Raw genomic sequence first — 27,794 nt, 5'->3', positions numbered from 1 at the left:
CACATTTGACATTTGATAACTTTTAGTAAGTTGTTTGCTGTTGAGAATATTATCATGTAATAGGAAACGTTCTTCTTTATGTATCATAGTTAAATGTTCATGTAGTTGCATGTCTCGATATCTTCGAAAAGCAGGAGGAGTATCACTGATGGCTTCTTTTGCACATGCAATTAAATAATTTAAACTGGAGACAGGTGGTATTTGACCTGTGCTATGTTTTGGGACTTTAGGCAGTATTAGGCAGTATATCTTTAAGGATTTTGATTGTGTGTTCCTGGGAACTAGTGCTTGCCTCTCTTTTAACCTGCAATACCTCCCTTATTTCTATTTCTGTCACATTTGGGGGTTGGTTGTGCTCTCTTACGGGAATTAAAATAAAATCTTTTGTAGTTGCCATTCCATAGGAGGCATTAGAATAATAGTTGGTACATTTCCAATTTATGTTTTCTGGTGGTACTTTCTTGGCTGTAGGTTAGCTCATCTGATTTAGTAACAGTTTTCTCTTCTGTGAAGTAATATATTTTTCTGCCTCTGTCATTGTATCTGAAAGTAGTGTAATAGTGTAAATATAAACAACATTTGAAAGTGTGCACGTTTTTTATTTACACGTAAAATTATGCAACTACTTCTATTTTGTTTATCAACATGTACATTATGTTTATACGTTTCTCATGGTTTTGCAGCTTTTCTAATGTGGAGCAGGTGCTTTCTTTTCTGCTGCATGATACAAAAACAACAGTTTAATTAAAAATGTAAATTTGGTGGTAGGTGGTAGAGGTTGAGGTCATTAGGTTTATTTTTCTCGCTATTTGGGTGAGTCTACAGTTTTTTACTTTCCTATATCGTTTTGTTGGTCTGTGGTAGTCTTTTTTTCTGGCAGTTTATTGCTTTTCCTAGTTGTAGTTTTGTCTTTTAGAAATCTATGTAAAGAGTTAGAAGTTAGAGATTAATTTATTAGTTATTTGTTATTTTACTTTTTTAGGTTTATTAACAAGTACATTGTAGTTTAAATATTTACTTGGTTAAGTAGTAATTTAGAAGTATATATTTCTTCTTTAATGGTCTGGTGAGAGAATCCGGCAGAGTTTCCTCATCTTGCAGCATTTGTCATTATTGAAGTATTTAGTTGTTAAATTAGTGTGCCTTTCATTTTGTGCATTTAATTGTTTGTTTGATTATATAAGTTGAAGTTGTTTATACTTATATTTTATTGGATGGTTTCGTTTTTGTTTGAATATTTTTTTCAGTTATGTCCTTCTAAAGTAGATGCTAATCTAGATTTTATTTTTAATGTATGTTATGTAGTTTTATAGTTTGGAATTTAAATATAAATGTATATATACATTACTAGTTAGGTTAATATATTAGGTGTAGTTAATGGTAATAATTTTTGGTATTGTATTGTTATGATTTTAGGTATATAATTTATTGGGGTGAATGGTAAAGATTTCGGTGATGTAATATATTTATATTTATTTCACAGATGTGTATAAAATGTTTTTGGTTTATTTTATATTTCTATTTCCTAATGATTATTTAATTATTTATGCAATAATATTGTAGTCAATATTGTGCGAATCACTTTTTTCACATATTTTGTATTTATTTAAATGTAACAATAGTTTAGTTTCTGATATTTCTGTTTTCAATTTAGGTTAAAATTGATATTTCTAACAACTATATTTTTCTTCTCAATATTTGTGGTTTTACAAGTTAAGTATAAGAAGTCAATATTTTTGTTACCGATATTTAATTTCTGATATTTTTGTGTTTTCGATATTGTATGTATTGCTAATATGTCAGTGATCCCTTCAGGCCCAACCTAAAAATGAGCAATAGTGCATTAAATGCTATCATAAGACATAGTTACATATGCTACATTGGATTAAGGAGTTTAGTGTTTTATGAATAGAGATAGTGCATCTCTCCATTCAAAGCTACCTTGTTGCCTCTCCTATGTGTGCCTATGCACAGACACATTCTGCACTTGGAAAATGATCCACTCATGTTTTTATTCATATTTAGAGCCTGATTATGAAGCGGTTAGGAAAGCAGTCCCACGTAGGGCCCGATTACGGCATTTGCTCCTTCCGAATCAGATCGGGAACGTGTCTTCCCGACCAAGGGCACGATTACGATGCGGTTAGGAACATAGGCTCCTATTGAAGTCAATGGAAGTTCAACCAGATCGTATCTGGAAGCATCTGGATGCATCGTACTCGGACGGTCGGACTCTCCGGATCCGAGTGTGTCAGAAACCATTTCCAAACCGATTCGGTCAGGAAAATTTCCTAACCGCATCGTAATCGGGCACTAAGTGTTGGAATGGAAGATCAATGGATGTGCATGTACTTTGATAAGGCAATGCTAAAGGATGCTACACAAGTTGGGGCTAGATGTACGAATATCTAGGTGAAAAACACTGCTCACAAACTAGTATTTTTGTCCTCAGAAAAGATTTTTTAAGAACCAACCCTTGTTCTAATAGGCCGGTTCTTAAAAATCCAAACCAAAGTTGGTTTGAGTCCGACCTAACTCATGAATATTCATGAGGAAGGTCATAAACTGTGACTTCGCACCATGGAGGCATCACATAAATAATGACCTGCAAGAGCCAGCAGATCACCATGTCTATGATTACTTTTCAAAAAAATAAACCTGTTTTTTAAATGCAGCCTGGTTTCCTTAAAGAAAAGAGAACTGTTTTTTTAAAAGAAATGTTTACATTTTATGTTTTCAATTCACAAAGGGGCAGGGCCCCAAGAGGACTCACCATTGCAGTCTCATTTTAGGAGTCAGAAAAACTCTTTAGGTTCGTAAAATGGGACTAGTACATAAGAAAAAGAATATTTTAACAATCACAAATGTCTAAATGGGTTGTTTGTGTCCCATGAAATGCTTAGGACATTAGGACACTTGCCCTCAAAGAGCACCTTTTTTCCTTGGAGGGGTGATGAGGGTGAGCCCATAAAGCAATGGCACAAGTTTAAAAATAAAAGTATGGGAAATTGCTTGTTTAAAAAACAGTGGTCACTGTGGACTTATTCAAATCGATCCATTAATTTATGTATAAATCATCCAAAATGGACTAAAACCCTCACAGTAATACCTGGCCAACACCTATATTAGAAACATACAGTTGAATACATTGTTCCCAAATATGGCTTCTCCATTCAATAAATGGTTCATTGTAGCTGCTGCTGCCCTTGAAATAATTTAACCAGATGCATTTTAATAGAAATACTCATAAGGAGTCAGAAGGGTACACTCAAACAGCCAGTAACATTAAGTGAAAGGTAAATATTCCAAGACATGATTGACAATGACAATTGACAATGTCTTAAGCCCGTGACGGAAAGCAGCTGTTGGAACAAAGTGGATGGTTGCAAAAGGAGGATCTCAAAGACCACTTCATGCCCATTATAAGCACCAGCTCTCTTTGACAGCTTCACTGTCAAAACCTTGACATAAAGAGTCACCTCAGGTTAGCAGCAGAAGGATCAATTCATTCATTCAGAAGACCGTAAGACCACATTGCTCTAGCGCCGGACATGTACAAAAATAGGGAGGGAAGCCATTGAATCACGAAAAGACAACTGAGATAGACAACAAATCCATGCAGTCATGAGAAAAGGGCGTTTTTGCTTGGTTGGATGGCCCGCTCTAAGATTGTTATTTATTAGAAATAATATGTCTGTCTTCAAGTACTTCACGTTGTGCTAAGCATTACATCCCTGCAAAGTTTGACATAAATCTGCCCAAGATTGTTTTACTGGGCACTTCATTCGAAATTTGTAGGGATTTTGTTAAGGAGACACAGGTTTTGGGACCCTAATATACCTACTTCAAACTTGGAAAACAAGTCTCTGTAGGCCAGACACTTAGAGGGGGATTTATATATAGACAAACAATCTGCCATTCTGCCATAGGGACAGAGTAAATTACTCTGTCCCCACGACGGAGGGATCGCCTGTCGAATATATAAATGACCGCCAAACAGGAGGTCATTTATAAAAGCATTATCAGGGACCGCCCTCTAGGCAGTTCCCAGCAATGCATATTACTCTGTTCTACTGGGCTGCGTCAACAGGATGCAGCCCCGTAGCACAGACTAATTTTTATTCTTTACAAAAAGAAAATCCTGAAACAGGATTTTCTTTTTGTAAAGAAATAATATAATGCTTTCTTCACCATGGGAGTCTTGTCCCATGGCAGGGGGAGCAGTAGGTGTTACCTGTAAGAAATAGTAAAAAAGGATTACATGTCTGCCCATCTAAATTGGGTAAATGGACATGTAGCCATTGCTCCGATGGCCCTTACCCCAATGCCCTGGGAGAAGTTTGGCCATGGCGGAAACACAGTGGTCTCTACTGTGGCCAAACTGAAGTCTGTCCACATTTAGTTCAGGTGAGCAGACATTCATGTTGGCGGTATGTATACTCTGTTGCAGTGGAGTATACATACCGCCAACATGTAAATCACCCCATTATTTATATTTTTACCAGGTGTATTAAGCTTTGCTTCAGCCCAAAGCCTCACAAAGTCTTGCAAGGCTATTTACTTTCCAGCACAAAAGTTATTGTTCCACTTAAAAGCTGCCTTTACATAAGTTTGGGCCTCATTACAATGGCGGTCGGACGAGTGTCCGACCGCCGTTTGCACGGGGATGGAGAACACCCGACAAGTAGTTAGTGGTTCCACCCACCACATTGTGATACGACCACCGTGTAGGCCATCGGAAACATGCCTTTTACTATTACAGCTTCTGCTGTGACCTGGAAAAGGGCCACAGCACAAGCTACAGCAGTAAAAGAAATGTTTGCAAACATCCCTACATCGTGTGCCAGGCACCATGTGATGCCTGGCACACAGTGCATGTATGTTTGGGGAGGCACCACATGTACCCCTTGGCCATGTATCAGTGGCCCACAGGGGATGGTGGCCCTGCAAGGGGCCCCCACAGTCCCTTTCTGTGGCGGTGGGACCCCCATGAAAAGGCTGTCAGAAAGGTGCATTGCAATCCCTATGGCGGTGCCTGCACAGGTACCGCCTTTATTGTAGGGATTACAGTATGACCGCAGCCCTGACAGACTCCTTGAGCCTGTCGGAAGCAGCAGTCTTTCCCACCATCCTCTGCACTCCCACCTCCGGTATGGTAATTCGACGGTCGTTACCAATACCCTAGATGTCAGGTGGACCACCATCGGCAGGCATTACAGGGGCAAAGATAATTCTGCCACAATAGCCAGACTGGGCTTTTCTTTAGAAATTAGTGCCTGCTTGAAGCATGTGCTAACAAGGAGAAATATATTTCTTTTTCAGAAAAAAACCCACACATTACATTACATTTGGGGCACACACTGGATCCTGTTTTTCTCAAACATGGCTGATATAGTTGTTAAGCAGCCATTCCACTCTTATGGTCTGACTACTTCATCCCTTTTCTGGTCCCTTATGAGAATGCGCCCAAAAGTCTTGCATCAAAATCTGCGGTGTGGGCTAGTCAAGCGGCCAAAGTTACTCTTTCAGCTTTCCGTGGCTCCCTGGCTAATAGCCACCCTAGTTTGGACTGATGCACCTATATAGCAGATGCACAAGTAAATACTTGGATCAATGGAGCACTAGATCAAATTTCTCCCTTAGAAAATCAGATCTTCTATAGAAAATGACTGTCGGCCGACTGGTTTAATGAGGACATACCAGTTCTGAAAAAGAGGTGCAAATGCCTGGAGCTTCTCTTGCACAGAGAGTATGACCCCGCAAATGTTTTTACATTGTTGCCTTAAAAAGTCTCACTGTGATTACTACACCAATAAAACCCAGTTGGGCCAAAACTCTTCTTATTAATGGTGGTGAAGTCAGCTACGACCACCCCAACGAAGGATGCATGCAATGATTTGGTGCAGTTCTTCCTGGAAGAAGTAGCTAATATATACAACTCTTTTCCTGCAGGAGCTAGAGAGACCCCCTGCTTGAGCATTTGGTTCAACTGGTCAGAGGATAGCACTGGATTCTCAGTTTCAGGCCCATCGAAACTGAAGTGCTGACCACAATATATACCTCTTCGAAGTCGGGTTCTTCAATAGATCCAGCTTCTACGTCCCTTCTAGAGGTGATCCACCTAGTTTTAGGTGAACTGATCAACAACTTCCTGACCTCTGGTGTTCCGTGGTGGTTTGCCTTCCAAACAAAAAAATCCTGTTGGATTCCAACAAGCTTGAAAATTATCTTCCCGTTACTACCAATATTCTCCAATATCATGAAGAAAGCTGTGAACAAGCATCTAGCAAACTTTATAGAGAGCCACAACCTATTACACAGGACTCAATCTGGATTCTGCCTTCTCATACAGCACGGAGTCAGCATTACTTTTGGTAAGTCAATTCACCAGATCTTGAATGCTGACGACTGTGTGGCACTGTTGATGTTGGATCCCAGTGCCGCATTCGACACTGAATCCCACAATATCTTATTAGAGAGACTCTGTGTTAGAAGGCGATCCCAGGAGAGACAGGGAGGTCACCTGACCACCTTGAGACCCACCCTCGGGGTAATGTAGCCGGGCACTGGCGGGAGACTCCTCAGAGGAAGAGTCCCGTATCTAGGATCGTACACACGGCACCACACGACAGACACCACACAGTAGGTTCTTGGGAACAGATCTTTTATCTACTCAGCGACGTCGGATCTTTATGATCACCAAGATGGATATGTACAAATAGAGCACGGGCTCAAAGAGTCTCGGTAGGGAAAAGGGGGTAGCGGGACAGTCTGTGGGGATCCGGATCAAATGCAGGGGCGTACCCAACGCACAGCTCACAATCCTCGAGCCGGGGGAATACGCTGCGGTCCAGCCGGACCGAGGGGGTCGTTCGGAGCCGCGAGTCACTCAGCAGGGCTCAAGCACAAGTTCGGAGGTCTTACGATCTTCAGGGGAGCCGCGAGTCACTCAGCAGGGCTCAAGCACAAGTTCGGAGGTCCTACGATCTTCAGGGGAGCCGCGAGTCACTCAGCAGGGCTCAAGCACAAGTTCGGAGGTCTTACGATCTTCAGGGGAGCCGCGAGTCACTCAGCAGGCCTCAAGCACAAGTTCGGAGGTCTTACGATCTTCAGGGGAGCCTCGAGTCACTCAGCAGGGCTCAGGTGTTCCAAGGTTGCAAGGGAGCCGCGACCACGTCAGCAGGGCTCTCGTCGTTCCAGAGTCGAATCTGCCAGATAGCCCCAGAGCACCCCTTGATATAGGTCAGCTCCTCTTTGATGTCCGTAGTCTGTGTAGGCAGGGGTCTTAGCACCTGGGGGTCGCTCGTTGGAGCTTCCTGCCATGTCGTCCTTTGATCCTTTCAGGGTCGGGTCGAGAGGAGTCCCAGACACCCAGCAGGCGTGGAGCCAGCCCTCAGGGAGGCCAGAGGGCCGATCGAACCCATCTCCCGAGGGGAGGTCAGAGGTGTGATGGAAACTGCTCCTCCCTCTCTCACTCTATGGGAGCGCGATGTTCCCCAGCCGGGGTGGCGCCTCTAGGCCGGGGTTGTGCTGGGGCCGTGCGGCCATCGTAGGTGCAGGAAGTGGGCATGCGGGCCCGGTGGTACTGGGAAGATGGAGGGCACGGACAGGGAAGTCCGGGTTGGGTGTGTGTGTGGGTCCTGGTGGGCAGGACTGGCTAGGCCGTGTACTGGGGACTGAATGAGGTGTACGGGTCAGAGGGTGTGGCCAGGGGTCAGGGATGGCCATGCCACAAGGCCGGGTCTAACACTCTGGATGTGCAGGGTGGGCTGTAAAGCACTGCTATGGGTTGCTTCTTTTTGCAAAGGCCCACCTTTCAGGTGCGATAGAAGCCCTACCAGTCGAAGGTGCTCCCACTGAAGCAAGAAGTGCCGCAGGGCTCCACTTTGAGTCCAAGCATGTTCAGTGTTTATTGTATATAATGCAACCATTGGCGGATGTAATTGAGCTCTATGGGTTCTCAATCTTGTCATATGCAGATGATATACAGCTCATTATTATGCTGTCAAAAAACTCCACACATATAGCTGCATCCTTATGCCTCTGCTTAGCAGAAGTGGCTAAATGAATGGAATTAAATTGCCTCAAGCTTTACGCTAGAAAGACAAAGGTTCTGACCCTGGGCAACCATTCAAGCATCTGGACAACTGCATGGTGGCATAAGGAACTGGGTCCAGTACCCGACTCCAAACCCAGGGTCAGGAATCTCTGCATTTGGGTAGGCGAAAAAATTGTCTTTTGACAACTAAATTATTGCAGTGACAGGAAAATACTGTGCTTCTTGCCTAATGCAGCAAGAAAGACAGTAGTTCGGGCCTTGATAGTGTCAAGACTGGGCTACTGTAATGGCCTATATCTTGGAAGGAAACTGTTGTGTTTTCCCACTGGGAAACATCCCTCAAGTGCACTGCACTGGAGGGATGTTTCCCAGTGGGGAAACGCAACACTTTCATCGAATTTCACATCCAGGTTCAGAGGACGATACCTTACTGCACGCCCAACAAACCAGTATATTTGTTACACAAAGAGAATTTGAATTTAAGACTACCCATGGGGTGCGGGATCCACAAACTATTTGATTTATTCCTATATCTTGGAGTGACACAGGGCAGGATCAACAGACTATAAGGAGTGCGGAATGCTGCGGCCTGGCTCATACTGAATCTGCAAAAGAGGGCGCCAGTGGAGGCTGCACTCAGGCAGCTTTATTGGCTCCCTGTAAAACAGAGATCCTCATTTGAAGCCTTGTGTTACTGTTTCAAAGCTGTGAATAACAAAGGTCCACAATATTTGCAACCGTTTGTTAGACCTTATGTACAGCTGAGAACACTTAAATCAGCAGGGGAGATACTCGCAATTGTTCCCAGATTCAAGAAAGTACATACGGACAGGAGCTTGTTCGGCTACCTTGCACCTAAATTGTGGAATGCTCTGCCCTTAGCAGTTCGTCAGGCTCAGTCGGAAGACCTGTTTAGGAAAAAACGTAAAACCTATTTCTTTAGCTCAGGATGTAGGGGAGGTTTAGAACTGCATTGAGGCTGGTGGTCACCTGTACCTAGGGCTGGTACATTTCAAATGAGGAAGCTATGCGCTTTAGAATTTGAATTAGTATTATTATTATTAGTAGTAGTAGTAGTATTATTAGTATTATTGTTATTATTAATGTTATTATTATAATTATTATTAGTGCTGCACTGCACAACACATATTCAGTGTGTAGCATTCTTTTCTTTGTTTACATATAGAAATCTGTACTGGAAAGATATGGTTCCTGTAAAAATCCTATGCCAGAGAGCGCATGCTTGCCTCTGCGAGGATGGGCGTCATGCAAGGCAGCCTTACAGTGTGCCAGTTCAGCAGCAGCATCGTATCTTAGCAGAAGTGGCACTGTGCTGTGTTTTCCCACTTGCTCAACACACAAAATTCAGTTTCTGCGCTAAGTGAAAAATTTGTGAATCTGCCCCATCATGTTCCTTTTTCAAACCAAGACAGTTATCATAATAGTTTCCTCTGAATTATCCAATTCTACTATAATTAGGCAGTTGACACCCTCCATCCAGTGATATTTTTCTTATTGCTGCACCCACCTATCCATCCATCCACCGATCCATTCATCCATCCAATCCCCAACCCATCCACCCACTCATCCACCCACCCACTCACCCACCCACTCACCCAACAGCCACCCACCCACACACACATCCATCCATCCACCCACCCATCCACACACACATCCATCCATCCATCCATCCACCCATCCATCTATCCATCCATGTGATATAGTTGACAAACAACAGAGTTGGTGCAGTAAAATAAAAAAAGTACAAGTTTCTTCAAATGTCTTCAAACATTGCGGATTCTCCTTTAACCATTTATTTTTCTTGTTGTGTGTTTCCTATTTCAGTGTTAACGATATTGCTGCTGTCGGGCCAGAAAGTTTTTACGCCACAAATGATCATTATTTTCTGAATAGTCTTGGAAGACTTGCGGAGGTATACCTCAATCTTCCACTGGAGAACATTGTTTATTACAGTCCCAATGAAGTGAAAGAAGTAGCAAGTGGTCTTAATTTTGCTAATGGAATTGCCATGTCACATGACAAGAAGTACGTATTCTCCTGACTTGATTTTTTTAGATTCATATTTCTTTACCTGTAGCTAAGTTTAATGTGGCTTGTTAAAATATTTAGCAGGAAAATGTATGTTGCACATTGATATATTCCTAAGCATATAAAAATTTAATTTTCCTGTGGGTAGCACTCATAGATATGTATTAACACATTTTACCAAGTTGTAGAGGGGATGAAAGTGATAATACATGCCTGTTTACTATTTCTGTGAGATGACATTTTTTTGTTTGCAGATTTCTACTGCACGTACCAGGCACGAGGCTTTACAACAAAACCAAAGTATGCTACACATTTCTAGGCACCGGCAGATTAAGTGATTTGACCAGAATCACAAGATGTTGAGCAATGTTTGGAATTTGAGCCTGGTTCCCCAGTTCCAAAGGCGATCGCTGGACACGTGTTTCGAGGTAGTTGCCTCTCGTCAGCAGGGAGTAGGTAAGTGTAAAGGGGTGCCGCGTGGACTGCCAATAACGTAAAAACAGGTAGAGTACCTCTCATGGCGCGCAGGTGCTGCACCTGCGCGCCATGAGAGGTACTTCACCTGTTTTAATTACATTTTGGCAGTCCACGCAGCACCCCTTTACACTGACCTGCTCCCTGCTGACGAGAGGCAACTACCTCGAAACACGTGTCCAGGGATGGCTAATGCAACACATATTTTTCTACATACATCGTGGCATAGGCGTACTCGCCGTCGCCACTACATTTACCACAGTTCCTTGGGGCAACTTGCTGGTGTGACGAGCAGAGTGCGACCAACCTTTGATTCACTAATGTGATCTTGTCTGAAGTGATCACTATTACCAAACTAATAATATTAGTAGATCGGTTGGATTTTCATTGAACATAAATAGCTCCTATCACAAAAAAAGGTTGGAGACCCCTGTCATAAAAAATCAAAATGTTTTAATCTCCTTCTCCACTTCCTGCTTCCCTCTTGTAGGATGTTAGATGTTCACCATCACACGAGCACATTGTGGCTTACCCTTTCTACCATGGCTACATTGCAGGGGATAAGCTTCTATCTCTGAGAAGGAAATGTGGGGCATTATAATTAAGGCTTTCCTTGTAGATTCTTTGATGTGCTGACTAGACTGAGAGCCTTATTTTTACTTCAGGGATTGACCCACCAAGCCACATGGATAAACATCCTGCCAGAATCAGTTGTTTGCAACCTTAGAACATGCTCCTGTCTTTACTTTTGGCAAAATTATAATTCCCGCTTGGCCGCCATATCAGCACTTGCCCTGACACAATGGGATCTTTCTCTAAGCTCTTTGTGATCATTGGTTACTTTTTCTGTTTGCCGCCTGACTGTCTCGGGCAAACAGGATAAACAGCATTTGCAGGGTCTATTCTAATTAGCACAGAACTTCCAAATCTCTTATGCTGGCGGTACCTCTGGCAGATGACCCACCAACATGGAGTTATTTATGTTGTAGCAGACTGAGGATCTGCCATTAGCAATTCTGTGGCATTCCCACTTCGAAATGAGGCAGGGGAACCATGAGGTGGGATTAATGTTGCATCCTCTGTTTTAAAGCAAGTGTCCTGTTACTCCACGCTCATCGGGTTTAGCTTAGTCAGGGTTTCGGTGAGTGTAAATCTTATATTTTCCAACTAAAAAAAAGAGGTGGACCACAGGATTTAGGGGTGGTCCATCTGTAGGGGGAGATGACCAAGGTTCAGGATGGACTTTGCCCTTGAGGAACAGGGTCAGTACTGATTTGCATCAGGTGGGCCTCTGTCCAGAACAGTACAGTAAGAAAAATCGATGGTTTAGAAAAATACTCCAAGCAATTGCCAATGGTCAGACTATTTACAAGCATTCGCCATATCACCTTTTGGGTGTTTTATTGCCAGTAGTACGCCTGGAAACCTGAGACTGGCATAGCTTTTCAAGAATACTACTACCAATGTTTGTGAATTCAAAAAAGTAGTACATTTGCACCCATTCAAGGAGTACTTCTATGGGTGCAGATTTGCTACATTTTTTGGTAAACCATTCACTATATATACTTAGGTTCCTAATCCAAAAGAATGAGCAAGTTAAAACTTCTTAGTGAAATGAGAACAATGAGAAGAACCAACACAGATATAGCAAACCTGACTCAGGACCCCCAGACCCAGCTACCAAGGCAAGAGTTAACTTATTTGGGGGTTCGGGGTCTTACCCCAAACACCACACTGGTCCTGAAGCCATGCCCTGCACCTGTAGATGAATCCCATAGTCTCAATGTCTCAGATAGTCTGACCAATACCACAGGGTGAAACAGAAGGTAACCCCTATACAGATGCAACTGCTGCAAAATTACTTCTGTCATGCTTAAAGTCTTTTTTTTACAGGCACCAAACCATCCCAGAGCCGAAGACCTGTGGGCTTGGGAACAAAGCTTTCAGACTGCTTTCATTACATATGTATGATTGGCATTAGTAAGTCTGGAGATAGGAAGAAAGGCATCTCTAGGTCAGGTCATGGTCTGAAGTAATGCAGTTGAAAATGGATGCCAAGCACAACACAACTTATGGTTTTTGGTGACCACATTATGCTCAGGCTGATCTTATTGAGACATCCAGTGACAGAAGGTACAAATACCAGAAAGCAGAAAATCATCTTCAGAGGGTAGGTATTATAACTATACGTTTACATGCGCATGATCAATAACTACTTGTTTTCCACAGAAACTCTAAAGTTTGAAGGCACACATGGAGCATTTCCCTGGTAAAAGGAAGTACAATTTTTCTTCCAGAGTAGATACAGAGGTCCACTCCATATATGAAGCAGATGGAGGGCAATATAGATGCCACAAGAAAAAATACACGTGGTGCCCTCTCTGCACACGGAATGAGCATCCTTTCTGGCCCTCTACATTCCTGGTGACAGCAGTATCAGCAGGGCTATAATGGTGAATTTCTTTTGATCCTTTAGATTAATTTCTATTTAGGCAGTTTTTTCGGGGAAAAATACAGTTGCAGCTAAGAATGCCTTTCCGTATGACAATATAGACATGATTGTTGTTTAGTAAACTAGGATGGAAGCCTCCACTTCATGCATGGTTGTTGGTGAAAGATTTTCCCCAGAGCATGGCTTAAAGTGGGGTAGCTGCAGTCATTTTATAATGAAAGTGTCATTGCATTGCCTTAGAGCACCTTCCTGGTCTCCTCTCTCTGTTGTAGCTGCCTGTCAGCACTTTTGGTACAAGACATAGATGACAGATTCTTTGTCAAGGCAAATTCTTCCTAAAGCTCCTTTACCCGGGGAAAAAATGAGTCATCAGCCTGCACTCAGAGATGGTAGTTAAACACTGGCTGAGGATGGCAACATAGATGGTTCCATTCCATCTCGACTCACCATCATTCCATGAAAAATCATATAATCACATTTCTCTGCTTCACTAATTATATTTTGCTAGGACTTCTTTTGAGTTCAGAAGCTGGAGAACAAGGGCCACTCCTCCTCCTCCTCCTCCTCATGTGGCCATATAACAGCTTTGCTACATGGACCCCTTAAACTCCCTGAACCCACCACTGTTATAAATGTTAAAGTTAGGGGCCAAATAATGTAGTTCTTCTATCTGTCAACAAGATGTCACAGACAATTGTTTCCTGGGGAGAGTATGGCATGGGTTCGCCTTACAATGAGATATGGATTGTGTAATAAACCTTAATTGTGAATGTTAGGGAGTTTTCAGTTTTCGAATGGAACCATAAAGCAATTTAACTGTAGTATTTGCATTGAATTTCTAAGTTTTTTCATATGGAACGATAAGTGGTTTCCCAACATAACATTTATTTTTACTGTTTTCTTTTGTGAATTTAGATTTTCTTTTTATAAAAGCATCCATGATTTTTTCCAGCATTTTACTAGTTGTTGTTTGAATATATGTGGAGGGAGTGTGGTAGAGGTGGCGGTGAATGATCAAGCTTCTGTGTGATGTTGGATGGCTTTTAGCTATCTGCAGCGGTGGCCTGGCTGCTGACAAAGCCTACCTTTTAGCTGGCCTCTGCTGCATGCATTCTCAGCTATAAGCAGCAGGGGTTTGCCACAGAGACTATTATACTAAAACCAGGGTGGAGAGCCCTCCACTAAGGTTAGAAGGGTAGGGAGGTGTGTCGGGTGTGGATATACGCCTTCCCGCATCAAATCAACAACTACAAAAATATCCAACCCAATATGTTCGAGGCTCAGCGCTAAACTCTCGTGTTGGTTCTGGCTGGGTTGGAAGTAAGTTATATTTTGAAACGGTGGTGGTCCTTGATACTGTTGGTGTCCAAAAGGGCCTGGCCATGGATATATTTATGGTGGAGGGTATGTTTGGTTATATCCACCTCTTCTCTGTCATCTCTGTCTACCTCTGCAGCTCTTTGTGGAGTTGTCACTGGACCACTCGTCTTGATCTGAATATGACGATCCAGATTCACTCCTGTTGGATGAACCAGTATTATTGGCATGCTGCTTGGTGTAATCATCCCTGATATAGGGGTACACTTTTTAATGGGAAAGATTTTTCAGGTCTTTCTACAAATATCAATCTTGCTCTGCATCAAGTATACTTTATGTTCAGTAATTTCTTTGTTAACCTCCTCAAGTTTCTTTTTATATACTGAGATTTTGATTTGTGTACTCAATGCATCCTCGCCAGTTTTTATATCGATGAGAAGAGCTTCAGACAATCATTTAGCTGTGTTGATAATTAAAATCAACCAATCGCGTGTACATCTCCATGCGATTAGTGACCTTTTTTTTTTTTAAATGGGGTCATGGAGAAAAATCTTAGGTTTGTTGGTAACTAGTAGGCCTGTGTGGGCCGCATTACCCCTCCGATATTCAGTCATTACTGCCCCATGCAGCAAGATCTTTATTTGATTCCTCCTCAGTTCTTTTAGCTCATTCCAGTTCTGGGATTGATTGAGGCATTGTGTGATGTTGGTGTCTGGCAAGAGAAATGGAGCTGCCAGAATCGCGATGCCATGTCATCGGAGTATCCGTTTCCCAGTTGTTTGGTCATGATTGAAAGGGGTGTGGATGGTCGCATTGGTAGTGAGGTGAATATGCTAGTTGATTCTATGTTGTGTTTTTAATAAAGGAAAAGGATTGCAGATACCTAGATATTGGTGGAGTTATCCTTTGAGTGTTCAAACAAACTTGAGTTTTGGAAATTTTCCAGGTATCCTACAGCTTTGGGCAGCACTAACACGATTATACTAAAACCAGGGTGAAGAGCCCTCCACCAAGGTTAGAAGGGTATAGAGGCGTGTTGGGTGTGGATATGTCCTCCCGCATTAAATCAAGAACTACAAAAAGTATCCCACCCAATATGTTCGGGGCTCAGCGCTAAACTCTTGTGGCGTTACCCGCTCAGCACGGGAAAAGGAGCAATTCCTTTATGTTTAGTAACCCTCACACACCCTAGTGATGTCATGCTTCATCATCTGGTTCACCCTGACTCCTAAAGGTCAGGGTGGGCTTGACCATATTCCAGGGAGCACTTTGGAGCGATAGGTCAGGGGGTCTACGAAATTAAAAAATCCTCCTTCGTCTCCAGGTATCCCTTTATTGGCGGAGGCGTCAGGGATATTAAAATATATATACAGAGGGTCTTCAGAAGGTGATGGCCCTATGACCCTAGTGTCTTTGCCTAGTATCTTGCCAACATGTTTCAGCCCTTCAGAATGGCCTCTTGGGTCCTAGGCTTTCTTCAGGGCAAATAGAAGTTCCCTCCACGGTTATGTAAACAGGTAATACTTATGTTTATTTTTGGGGTGCAGAAAGCTGCATCCACAACATTGATATGGTAGGTATACTAATCTTCCTTCCGGTTTTCCTTAAGTTTTAAATCCGCCTCTAAGAGAAAATGAGAGGACACCAAGACATTTATACATCACAATTCGGATGTTCCACCCATGTAATGCCAAGCTACTGGGTGCTGTCATGTGCTCTCATTCCAAACATACGTGGGGATCTGTGTTCAATCAAGGTGAGCTAATAATGGACAGTATTGCCCTACTTGCTCGCATTTTGCGCCGTGCAATAAGTAACTGCACTACTACTAGTAGTAAGTGAACATCATTCCATGCAGAAATCCAGTTTTTTTTTTGTCAAATGATAACATCATTGTTCCATACACTTGCACATCACCTTCCTACTAGAATCATCATAATAAGTATAGTTTCCTACCAAATTGTGGTGGATTGCATGTATCACAAGGGGAGTGGTAGTTGGGGTAGCGTTTTAGTCACACTCTGCGTAGTTGGTAATATGTAGTTATGTGGGAGAGAAAGAGAGAGGTATAAAAACTCGCCAATATAGTGTCGTAGCTGCTCAGCGCTCACAAAATTGTCACTTCCTCATTTCAAGGAATATGCAAATCCATTCTGTAACACATTAATCACTAGACGTTGGATTAATTCCTGTCTGACTCATTCCCCAGCGCCTTAGTGTCTCCAAGACTTGAAATTCATGGCTATTTTGCTGGAAAGCCTCAAACCACTCAACCGCTAATAGTCTCAGACTGATCTCTGTATGCGCAGTGTTTGCCAGTTTTCTGCACTTGGAGCGACTTAGCCCAATCTCCTAGTTTTCCACTGTCGACACGGCAGTCTTGCACTGAGGTTGCTCCTTACGCTGTCCTGAGGAAGACCCCGCTGTAAGAAACCAATTGCCTTACGTCAACTTCTGGCGTCGTAACGTCGACTTTATTTGTACTTATTATTTATGCCCAGAAGTGGAGAACTCAATACATATTCATAACGTCTCGCTACTTGGGTTGTTTAGTTAGTCAAAGTCTAAGTCAAAGACCAGCTTTATTTGATTGTTGTACAATACAATCATAAAAGCATTCCAAGAAGACATAATTGCAATAAGAATCATATATATACAGATTTAATTCATTATTAATGCCCATCATGAATATAAATTGGGTAAAACGAGATAACATCATAGCATGTAAGACACATTTAAAATATGACAAACAGAATGCAACATGGATCAGTTAAATAACAACAGATTTTCTGAGGCTAACCACTTTTTTAAAAAACATTGCAAATCTCCATATCACTTGAACTGTATCCAAAGACTGTAGGGCAATGAACGCTGGGCGTCACTGTCTGACCCCCATAGATTTCAAAATAGGGAGAATCCACACTTTCCTTATCTGACAATAAAATCTTCAGAAAAAGACGACATGAATGGTAGATTGTTTGGAGGAAGTGTCACAGGGACATACATCCATTGGTTGTGACAAATCATTCATAGTGGGAAAGCTAACGATTCTGTGCAGTATTCCCAACTGAATCTTGTTAATGAAAATCTATTGTAACCTCCAAGTACAAATGTTAAATATGGTTGAACGGTAAAAACACTTAAAATAAGTTGATTATCTTGTACAGTGGGTTTCACAATTTCTGCCGTGAACCGTGACAAGTCCAACATCATTAGGCCTTCCTTTTCTAGATCTTTCCTACATACCTCTCGCAAGGTAGATGGTTCAGTGAAATACTGTGGGTGGCCTAAATTCTGCATAAAATCACGGACATATCTGACCCAGGGAATCATTAAAGCCTTTTCCATCTTTAAAATATCAGTTAAGATATCCCTATTTAATTTGGTCTCATCCTTGGTCTATACCCGATGCCATAAAAGACCCGGCTCAAGTTTTATGAGATCTGACAAATGTGATAGGCCCAGTTCTACATGGCAAACAAATGACGAGGTGCATTTAGGTACTGATAAAATATATCTCAAAAAATTGTTTTCCACGATCTGAAGTGGTTGAGTATTAGCCAGACCCCACACCCCTGCACCATACATTGCGGTCAGAATACCTTTAGATTGAAAAATCCGCAGTAGCTCCACAGGGGGTTTTCTTCCTGGTTTTTTCAAGAACTGGGCGAGTGCGGTGGTAGTTCTTAGGAAGGCTAACCTTTTTGACAGGAGGGCCTGGTTCCACAGGTCGTCCTCATGGAATAGTATTCCTAGGTACAAAAAAGTCTTAGTTGCCTCTATTTTTTTGCCATCCATAAACATGTCCCGACATTTTCGACTCCCTGTGCCACATCTCATTATGAACATCTTGGAGGTATTCACCATTAGTCCTAAATTACTCATAAAGTCTGTAAAAACATTTAAACCTTTTGTAGACCTATTTGCGTCCGTGATATTAGGACCGCGTCATCGGCATAGGGAAGGGCAGGTATCGGGCGCCCATTTACCTGTGGGTAGTTGTTCTGTTCCTTAACCAATGCCAATTCCAATTCATTTATATAAAGATTAAAAAGAAAGGGGGCCAAGACACAGCCTTGCCTGACCGCCCTTCGAATTGGAATTGGCGTGGTACAACCACCACTGACACTAAATCGTACTCTTGTCCTAGTGTTACAGTAAAAACGTTTCAGAAAGTGGATACTATGTTGATCTACACCGATCTTATCTAAAATCTCCCAGAGTTTAGCCTGTATAACTGAGTCAAATGCAGCGGTGAGGTCCACAAATGCTAAAAACAATCTTTCTTCTTTTACCCGTGTGTATTTACCCACTAATAGGGCTAAGTTTAAGCCCTGCTCAGTGGTTCCCACACCTTCTCGGAACTCAAATTGAAGATCAGAAAGAACGTTGTTGTCCTGTGTCCACATATTTAAATGTGCTAAAATAATGCGACCCACTACTTTAATCAGTGAGTCCAACAACGAAATGGGTCTATAGCATCCAGGATCCTGGCGGTTACCCTTTTTAAAAATGTGGACGATAATTGACTCTACCCAAGTAGGCAAAAAAGGTGCAGAACAACTTGCATTAGCTACCTGCGTAAGCACTGGTCCCCACAGATCCATGTTTATTTAAATAGATCTGCTGGGACACCGTTGGGTCTTGGAGCTTTTCCTCCTAGAGTAGCAGAAATGGCCCTTTTCACCTCCTCCAGTGTAAATTGGAGGTCAGAATGTTGATTATTATAGGCTAACAAAGTTTCAACTAAGTTATTACTAGAATTGCCCTCCCCATTGAAGACCATGTTAAAATGTTGGATCCACTGTTCTGCAGTAATAGCAATCTCTATTGTTGAACCCCCTTCCGACTTAACAAAAGGAGCTCTGACTGCTTTCCAAAAGGCGCTGCTATCACGGTTTAAAGCAGCCATATGGAGCGACTCCCAAGCTTCATTTCTCAGGGTTGTTTTCCTTTCTTTGATTGCCAATTTATACATCCCTCTAGCGTGTCTTATAACATCCTGATTTTTAGGGATAGTATGGAGAGCATTTTTTAAGTTTGAATAAGCCTTGGCACACTTCGTGTTGAACCAACCAGATGATTTAGGTTTACCTCACTTCTGTACATGTAATATCTCCCTCACCAAACTGGATATGGATGAAAAAGATCCCAGGATATTTGTGGGAGTAAATGTCTTTCTCAAACAGACTTCAAGTGCATTTTTACAATTATCTACCGCCTGTTTGATAACACATTCTGGATCAACCACAGACCATTTCAACGTATAACCATTATGCTTATCAAGGACAATTGGATCTAAAATCTGATCACATCAATTACTATTAGTAAGTGGTTCAACCATAAGGTGATTGTCAGACATAACGAGAAATGATCACTCAAGGAAATTTCATCAATAAGGAAAGTACAAATTCTCGAAGCATAGTTATTTGACATTTGTATGAAATCTATCCTAGAGCACCAACCCCTACCATTAAAAGTATTGCCCATAATAACAGGATCCGGGCACATGTAATTTACAAAGCCTAAATCTAAAAAACATAACATCTCATTAAATATCTCCCCCTGATTAGAATGACAGAAATGTGTGTTGTTAAACCCCTCCTCTGCTTCACGGCCACAGATGTTGCTATTAGAATGTGAACATAAGACACAATTAAAATCCCCACCCAAAAGCACTACTGTTTCTTTAGCAGAATTTCCCCATAAGGATCGTACATCATTACATAGCTTTTTAATAACATGATTGATGCTAAGTACTGGGATATTGTTTTAAGAGTTAATCAAAATCAAACGTTGCTTACTGTCTAGTTCAATCCTGATTAACTGGTAATAAGTATTCTCAATATAACGATCCGCCTTAACATTTAGACTATTCGATATATAAGTACAAAGCCCACCTTTAGGTCTTCCTCTGTGTCCTTCGATTGCCCTGGTATGTAATGTTTTAAACCCATTGATGTGGATCGCATCTCTTTTTTTTTTTTTGTTTAAGAATTTTATTGAGTTTTCAAGAAAGACAAACAAAATAAAAAACTAAAAATACAATCATGTACAAAATAAGAACCATATTTGCAAATAGTAAAGAGTCAATTAATATAGCAGTACCATAGATGAGAAAACAGTAAAAAGGAAAAAAAAAAGAAAAAAAAAAAAGAAAAAGAACAAGGAAAGGGGGAAGAGAAAATAAAATAAAGAGGAAAAGAAATAAGAAAAATTAATAATAAATAGATAAAACAGAAAATGTCCTAAGACCACATAAGATAATAGTGAAAAAGCAATTTGGGGCATAGGAGCATGTGTAGAAAGATAAGATGTAAAGGGTAACCAGAGAAGATCAAATTTAATTTTTTGAGACAGGTTAGAAGAAGAGACATTGGCAATCCTATGCTCATCGCAAATAAAATTCCACCACATCATTGAAGATATTTTCGAATTATCTTTCCAAGATGACAGAATTACTTTGAATGCCAATGCAATAAAAAGATCAAACAATAAAGAAACAGAAGTGGAGTCATCTAGATCAGGTGACGAGGAGCCTAGAAAAACATTATGAAATGATAATGTATGATTACAATTAAAAATATTCATGCAAGTAGACCATACAGATTCCCAAAAATTCAAAACATTTGAACAGTCATAAATTAAATGTCTCAAAGTGCCGGTATATTTAGAACACGACCAGCATAGTGGAGACGAGGAAGGAGCAAACTTGGATATAGAAACAGGGGTAATAACAGCTCTATTATAAATAAAATATAGAGATTGAGTTATCCGAGCAGCTGCAGAAATTTTAAACAACTTAGACCATCATTTATCCCAAACAGGGATAGAGAGTGAAAGGGACAAGTCCATTTCCCATGCAAGTTCAATAGAGGATTTAGGTCTTTCAATTATATGCAACTGCAATAGTCTATAAACAAAAGCGGCTTTAGGTCTATTCATTGGAAATAAACTGTATAAAGGTGTTGGAGGAGTGAATGACGGTAGGGTATCAGGGAGATCAAAAGAAGCTAACTGTGATTGTAAAGCAGCTGAAATTAAAAGATATTCATTAAAAGAGGTGTCAGGGAGATGAAAACGTGTTTGCAAGTCAAGGAAGGGGGTAACAGAGTGCTGCAAAATTAATTGATGCACAAAAATAATACCCTTCTCCTTCCAATGTTTATAATAGAATGATTTACCCTTACATTTAAGAAACTTATTTGGTATTTGGTAGGGATATTTGTAGAGCGCAGCGTTCGCTCCGGAAGGAGCATCTTGGCGCTGAGAATCCTTGATGGCTGGCCCTGGAGACAGAAAGGGGTTAGATGGCTGCTTTAGTGAGGTCATCGGGGAGGCTGAAGATCCAAGTCTTCAGAAACTTTCTGAATGGTTTTTCTTGGGTTTGTTGCCTGAGGTGTTTGGGCAGATTGTTCCATGCTTTGATGGCCAGGTAGCTTAAGGTTTTACCTCCCTTCGTCTTCAGATTATACTTTGCAGGAAGGATGAGGTTGTCCTGGGACGAACGGAGAGATCGCCTGGGGGTATAGTGGGGAAATCGTCTGTGCAGGTATTTTGGACCGGATTCATTGAAAGCTCTGAAGGCGACGATTAGAATCTTGAATAAAATTCTCTTGTGGAGAGGCAGCCAGTGTAAGGATCCAAGGGCTGCGGAGCTGGAAGCTCTACGGGGCAGTTTGAGAACAAGTCGAGCAGCTGTATTGAGCACGCTCTGAAGTTTCGCGAGAGTGCTCTTTTTTGCCCCTGCCAGTAGACCGTTACAGTAGTCTAATCGTGAAATTATTAGGGCTACTGTTACACTCTTTCTGGCGTCGAGAGGGAGAAAGTAGAAGAACTTTCTTAAAGATCTTATTATCCCAAAACATTTACCGGCTACAATCTTAGCATGTTGATCAAAGGAGAGATCTGAGTCGAAAATGACGCCTAGATTCCTGGCCGTTGTTACAGTTTGGGGGGGAGCGACTGAGTCGTCTGGCCACCAAAGGGATGGGCAGAAGGAGGTGTTCTTTCCAATCGGGAGAATCTCCGTTTTATTTGAATTACACTTCAAGTGATTTGCGTTCATCCAATGGAAGACCTCCGTTAGGCAATTCTTGAGGTTGAGCTCGGCGCTGGTAGAGTTACCGTCCAAGGGCACGATGAGTTGAGTGTCATCGGCGTAGGAGGTTACTGGTATTCCAAAGGATTCAATCAAGGACAGGAGTGGGGTGAGATAGATGTTAAAAAGGAGGGGACTTAGGATAGAACCCTGCGGGACGCCTGAGGAAATCGTCTTCTCTTTTGAATGGAAAGGGCCCAGAGCGACGGTCTGTGATCGGTCAGCAAGGAATGATCTTAACCAGGATAAAGCGTAGTCTGAGATCCCTATGTTCATCAGTCTACTGATGAGGATAGAGTGGGAAATGGTGTCGAACGCCGCGGTCAGGTCAAGAAGAATGAGGATTGAATTTTTTCGCTGATCTTGTAGCAGTTTGATCGTGTCTGATAGTTCTATCAGCGCTGTTTCCGTCGAATGTTTGGGACGGAAACCCGACTGCTGTGGATGGAGTATGTTATTTACTTCCAGGTATTGTCTAAGTTCTCTATAGACCAGTTGTTCAGTTATTTTTCCTAAGGCTGGGAGTAGTGAGATCGGGCGAAGATTGGTCAGGTCAGACGGTGGTTTATTGGCTTTTTTCATAAGGGGCTTGACAATTCCTTTCTTCCACCGGGGGGGACAATTCCTGTGCTAAGCGACGAGTTGACTATGTCGTTAATTGCTGGGTTGATTACGTCAATAAGTTGGTGAAGAATTTTGGGTGGACAGGGGTCGGAGGGGGAGCCTGATTTGCAGGCCAGGATGACTTCTCTGGTTTGCGCCAGTGTTACAGGGGAGAAACTGCTCAAATTACCGGAAAAAGAGTCAGAGGGAGGGGAAAATGAAGAGGTACAGAAAGGAGGGAAATTGCTTTGAATGGAAACAATTTTGTCTTCAAAATAGTCGGAAATTTTGTCGCATAAATCTTGTGATGGAGGTATTTCTGGTTGCAGTGCTTTGGGCTGGGTGAATGACTTTACTATAGAAAACAGAGTCTTTTGTTTTTGATGGGATTCTTTGATGGCGTTCACATAGTAGGATTTTTTAGCTGATTTAATACTCAAAAGATAGGTTTTCCTTGTTTGAATATATAAGAGACGGTCGTCGATGTCGTAAGACTTGCGCCATTTTCGCTCTGCTTTCCTACAGAGTAGGTGAGAGGTAGCAAGGTCGGGGGTAAACCAGGGGGCATTAATTTTGAATTTTTTATGAGAGATGCCTTGACGTTCAGGGGGGTTTCTGGTTTTCATTTCATGTGCGAGCCAGTTGTAAAAGAGGTCGGCGTCAACTTCTACATTTCCGGACAGGGTAGGGGTATGGGATTGATTCATAGGTTTAAGAGTCAAGCTTTCTTGGACTTTTTTCCAATTGATAGGATTGAAGGGGCGTGGGTTAGTATTGTTGCGAGAGGGGGAGCGCACGCTATGGATGTGGAACAAGATCAAGCTGTGATCCGTCCAAATTTGGGGAAGCGGGGGCAGGGTGATAAGAGAAGAGAGATTGGTACATACAGCATCAAGGGTGTGACCAAGCAGGTGGGTGGGCTGGGAGACTAGTTGTTGGAGATTAAACATTTCTAGTGTTTGAAGAAAATTGATGGCTTGAGTATCAGATTTGGAGTCGAGATGTAGGTTGACATCCCCGAGTAGGGTGAAGTGGGGATACCGGAGAAGAAAGTGGCCCAGGGAATCGCACAATGAATCAAGAAATTCAGTGGCATTACCGGGCGGGCGATAAATAAGACCACCAGAGAAGGAGGTTTGCTCGTTCAATTTAATTGAAAAACCTAGGCCTTCGGTGTTTTTTAGGGGCTCTAGGTTAAAGGAATGGCAGGGGAAGGTGTTCCTAAGTATAATGGCGACACCTCCACCTCTGCCTTTCAGTCTGTCCTGCCTAAAGAAAGAGTAGCCTTGAGGTAGGGAAGCAGCAATATCAGGATTGCTATCTTCTGTTAACCAAGTTTCGGTTATCATTAGGCAGTCCAAATCAGAATCGCAGATGAGATTGCATATGTCTTGATTATGCTTGCACATAGAACGAGCATTAATCAGACCTCCTTTAAAGAGCGTTGGGGCGGCCTTGGGTTGTGATGGATAAGTGGGTGTAATGGCTGAATGATTTGTAGTCGTCCAGCGGCAATTTTTACAGCTGATAGTGCCCGCAGACTTAGTTAGATCGAATATACAGGGGCAGCGTTTGACACCCTGTAATCGATAGAGGTCTTTAGGGAGGTACCTAATGAAGGTTGAGGATTGAGCAGAGTTTCTTGCGCTAGGCGCGGTCTTGGCGCGGACGGGCGCAGACGGGCTTGCCTTAGGCGCGCCTTCGGCGCGCAAACGGCGCTCCCGCTGCGCTCGTCCGCTGCGCTGGGTAGGTCGACACATTTGTAATGGTCGTTATGGGCGTGGCCTCGCAGTGGGCGTGGCTCCGCCTTTGGCGCGCTGGCGCTGTTGTCGTTTCCTGAAGGAGGGGGTCTGAGTGAGCGCGAAGCAGCGGCGCTTCAACTATCAGGTGAGCACGAGCGATTTTGTGAGGTTTAAAAGCAAGTTATTAGTGACAGTTTTTTAAAAAATATGCAGTTTCAGCAAAAACCTCCGGCTTTCCGCCTCAGAGGGGATCAAGAATGGTGTCGTTGCGTTGTCCTAGCGTTTAAGTAGTGGTCGGTGGGCGTGGCCTCGCAGTGGGCGTGGCTCCGCCTTTGGCGCGCTGGCGCTGTTGTCGTTTCCTGAAGGAGGGGGTCTGAGTGAGCGCGAAGCAGCGGCGCTTCAACTATCAGGTGAGCACGAGCGATTTTGTGAGGTTTAAAAGCAAGTTATTAGTGACAGTTTTTAAAAAATATGCAGTTTCAGCAAAAACCTCCGGCTTTCCGCCTCAGAGGGGATCAAGAATTACTATTACTATTACTATTATACCAAATAGTAGAGGATAAAAAGCATTGAAATGGAGATAAACCATTGGTAAATATATTATATAGTAAATTTGGGGAATATTTTAAAATAGGGTTAGTGGAAATGAAAGTACATTTAGACATATAAAGTACATTCTGAAAAGAAAAATCTTTTAAAGAGGAGCGTTCCAAGACAATCCATCTAGGTATAGGGATATCAGTAAATTCAAAAGATAAGGCAAAGGATTGTTTAATTAAAAAGGCTGAGTGACAGGCTTTAAAATCAGGAAAACGTACTCCACCCTCAGATTTGGGGCGCTTAAGTTTTGTAAGAGCAATACGTGGGTGCTTCCTATTCCATAAAATGTTTATACAAATGGAATTAATTTGAGAAAAATATGAAATGGGAATTTGCATAGGTAGCATAGATAATGTATAGAGGACATGGGGTACAATCATCATTTTGATAGTATCTAATCTACCCCACCAAGAAAGATAGAGGGGGGTCCAATTAAGAAGCAGGGATTGAATTTTAGTGATTAAGGCATTGAACGTATATCTAATTGTGGTAGGTAAAGAAGCAGAGAACCAAATACCAAGGTATTTAATTTTTGTCGGGCACCAAGTGAAATTAGTATTATTAAACATATATTGATAACATATAGAGTAAAACTTCTGTCTTGGAGAGGTTTAACTTATACCCAGAAATACTAGAGTATTGCCGAACCTCATCCAAGAAAGGGGGAAGGGAACTAAGAGGATTAGACATATAAACTAAGATATCATCGGCATAAGCTGATAATTTAATTACTAAGGAGTTAAGAGTGAAGCCAGATATATGAGCATTAACACGAATACGCTCAAGGAAGGGTTCAAGGCAAAGAACAAATAATAAAGGGGAAAGAGGACAACCCTGGCGTGTACCTCGAGACAAGGAAAAAAATTTAGAAAAATGATTATTTACAAAAATACTGGCCCGCGGACAGGAATATAATAATTTAATATAGGAAATAAAAGTTGGACCAAAACCAAACCATTGGAGTGTTCTAAACATAAATTGCCAATTAATACGGTCAAAAGCCTTTTCGGCATCAAGAGACAGCGCTGCAAGAGGAGATTGGAATTTTTTCGCATGAGAGATAACATTTGCAAACAATCGAGCATATTCTGCAGCTAATCTACCTTTAACAAATCCAACTTGGTCAGTCTTAACCAATAATGGAACAAGACTTTCAAGTCGGTTAGCAAGGACCTTGGCAAATATTTTACAGTCATAGTTGATTAATGATATAGGGCAATAATTTTTACAGAGGGAATGAACTTTGTCAGGTTTAGGGATAAGGATTATTAGAGCATCCATAAAGGATCCAGAGGCCTTAGCAGCCTCAATAAAAGAGTTGAAAAGTGTCAAAAGTTGCGGAACAAAAATTGATGCAAAGGTAGAATAGAGTTCAACCGAAAAGCCATCTGGCCCAGGCGCTTTTGATCTTTTTAAAGTTTTGATGGCATTAGTTATCTCTTGAGCAGTAATTTCACCCTCCAACGAGTTAAATTCATTGGGTAAAGATGGAGGAGAGGGAAGACCCGTAAAGAAAATATCTAAATTTTGAGTAGTAGGATTCGTGTCAGCAGAGTAAAGAAATTTATAATATTCATGAAAAATATCAGCAATATCTTCATCTGAGGACGTTTATCGTTTTGTGGATTCATTTAAAATGGGTCCGATATTTTTACGTTCAGATTTGATTTTTAAGTAGTTGGCTAACATCTTACCAGCTTTATTTTGGCCACCATGATATTTAGATTTGATTTTAAGGAGAATATTGCAGGCTTCTATTGTCGCAAGTTTGTTAAGTTCAGATTTGACCTTAATCAACTCATGAAGGACTGAGGTTGATTTAGAAGTAAAATAATTATGCTCCAATAATTTAAGTTGTTGAAGTAAAGTTGAATATTTGTTCCGAGCAATTTTCTTCTTCTTAGAAACGTAAGAAATAGTAAATGCCCAAAAAGAAGCCTTAAAGGCATCCCAATTATTGGAATAGAGGTGTCTATGGGATTGTTAAACATGAAAAACTCATTAATGAAGGCAGTGGCTTCTGTAATAAAAATAGTATCTGACAATAAAATATTATTGAGCTTCCAGCGGCTAAACTTAGGGGTGCTTAATGAAAGGTCCAGGGCAGTAAGGACTGGTGCATGATCGGAGATAAAAATTGACCCAATCTCCGATGACTAAATAGATGGGAGTAGGGGTTTACTAATTAGAATATAGTCAATCCTAGACCGTGTTTGGTGGACATTGGAAAAAAAAGTAAACTCGAGGGAATCAGGGTTACAAGTCTTCCAAGCATCAAATAATGGACGAGAGGTAATGGCCGAATGGAAAGCTTTATGGGATTTGTCTGGTTGGAACTTGCACTTAGATTGCCTATCAGAAAAGGCGTCAATCCATTGGTTAAAATCACCAGCCATA

General features: G+C 41.7%; 1 protein-coding gene across 1 annotated transcript in view; it reads left to right on the top strand.

The window, feature by feature from the left end:
- The window catches only part of LOC146789239 (serum paraoxonase/arylesterase 2-like), a 375,480-nt gene that overhangs the window by 212,683 nt on the left and 135,003 nt on the right, over positions 1–27,794 (top strand). The window contains exon 6 of the mRNA XM_085630859.1: positions 9,905–10,105. Within this exon, the coding sequence (XP_085486985.1) occupies positions 9,905–10,105 (201 nt within the window). The remainder of the gene's footprint in view (positions 1–9,904; positions 10,106–27,794) is intronic.

The sequence above is a fragment of the Triturus cristatus genome, chromosome 10 (genome assembly GCF_964204655.1).
Source record: "Triturus cristatus chromosome 10, aTriCri1.1, whole genome shotgun sequence".
NCBI lineage: Eukaryota > Metazoa > Chordata > Amphibia > Caudata > Salamandridae > Triturus > Triturus cristatus.
Note: the sequence above shows the minus strand (reverse complement) of the source record. Positions and strands in the feature narration are given on the sequence as shown.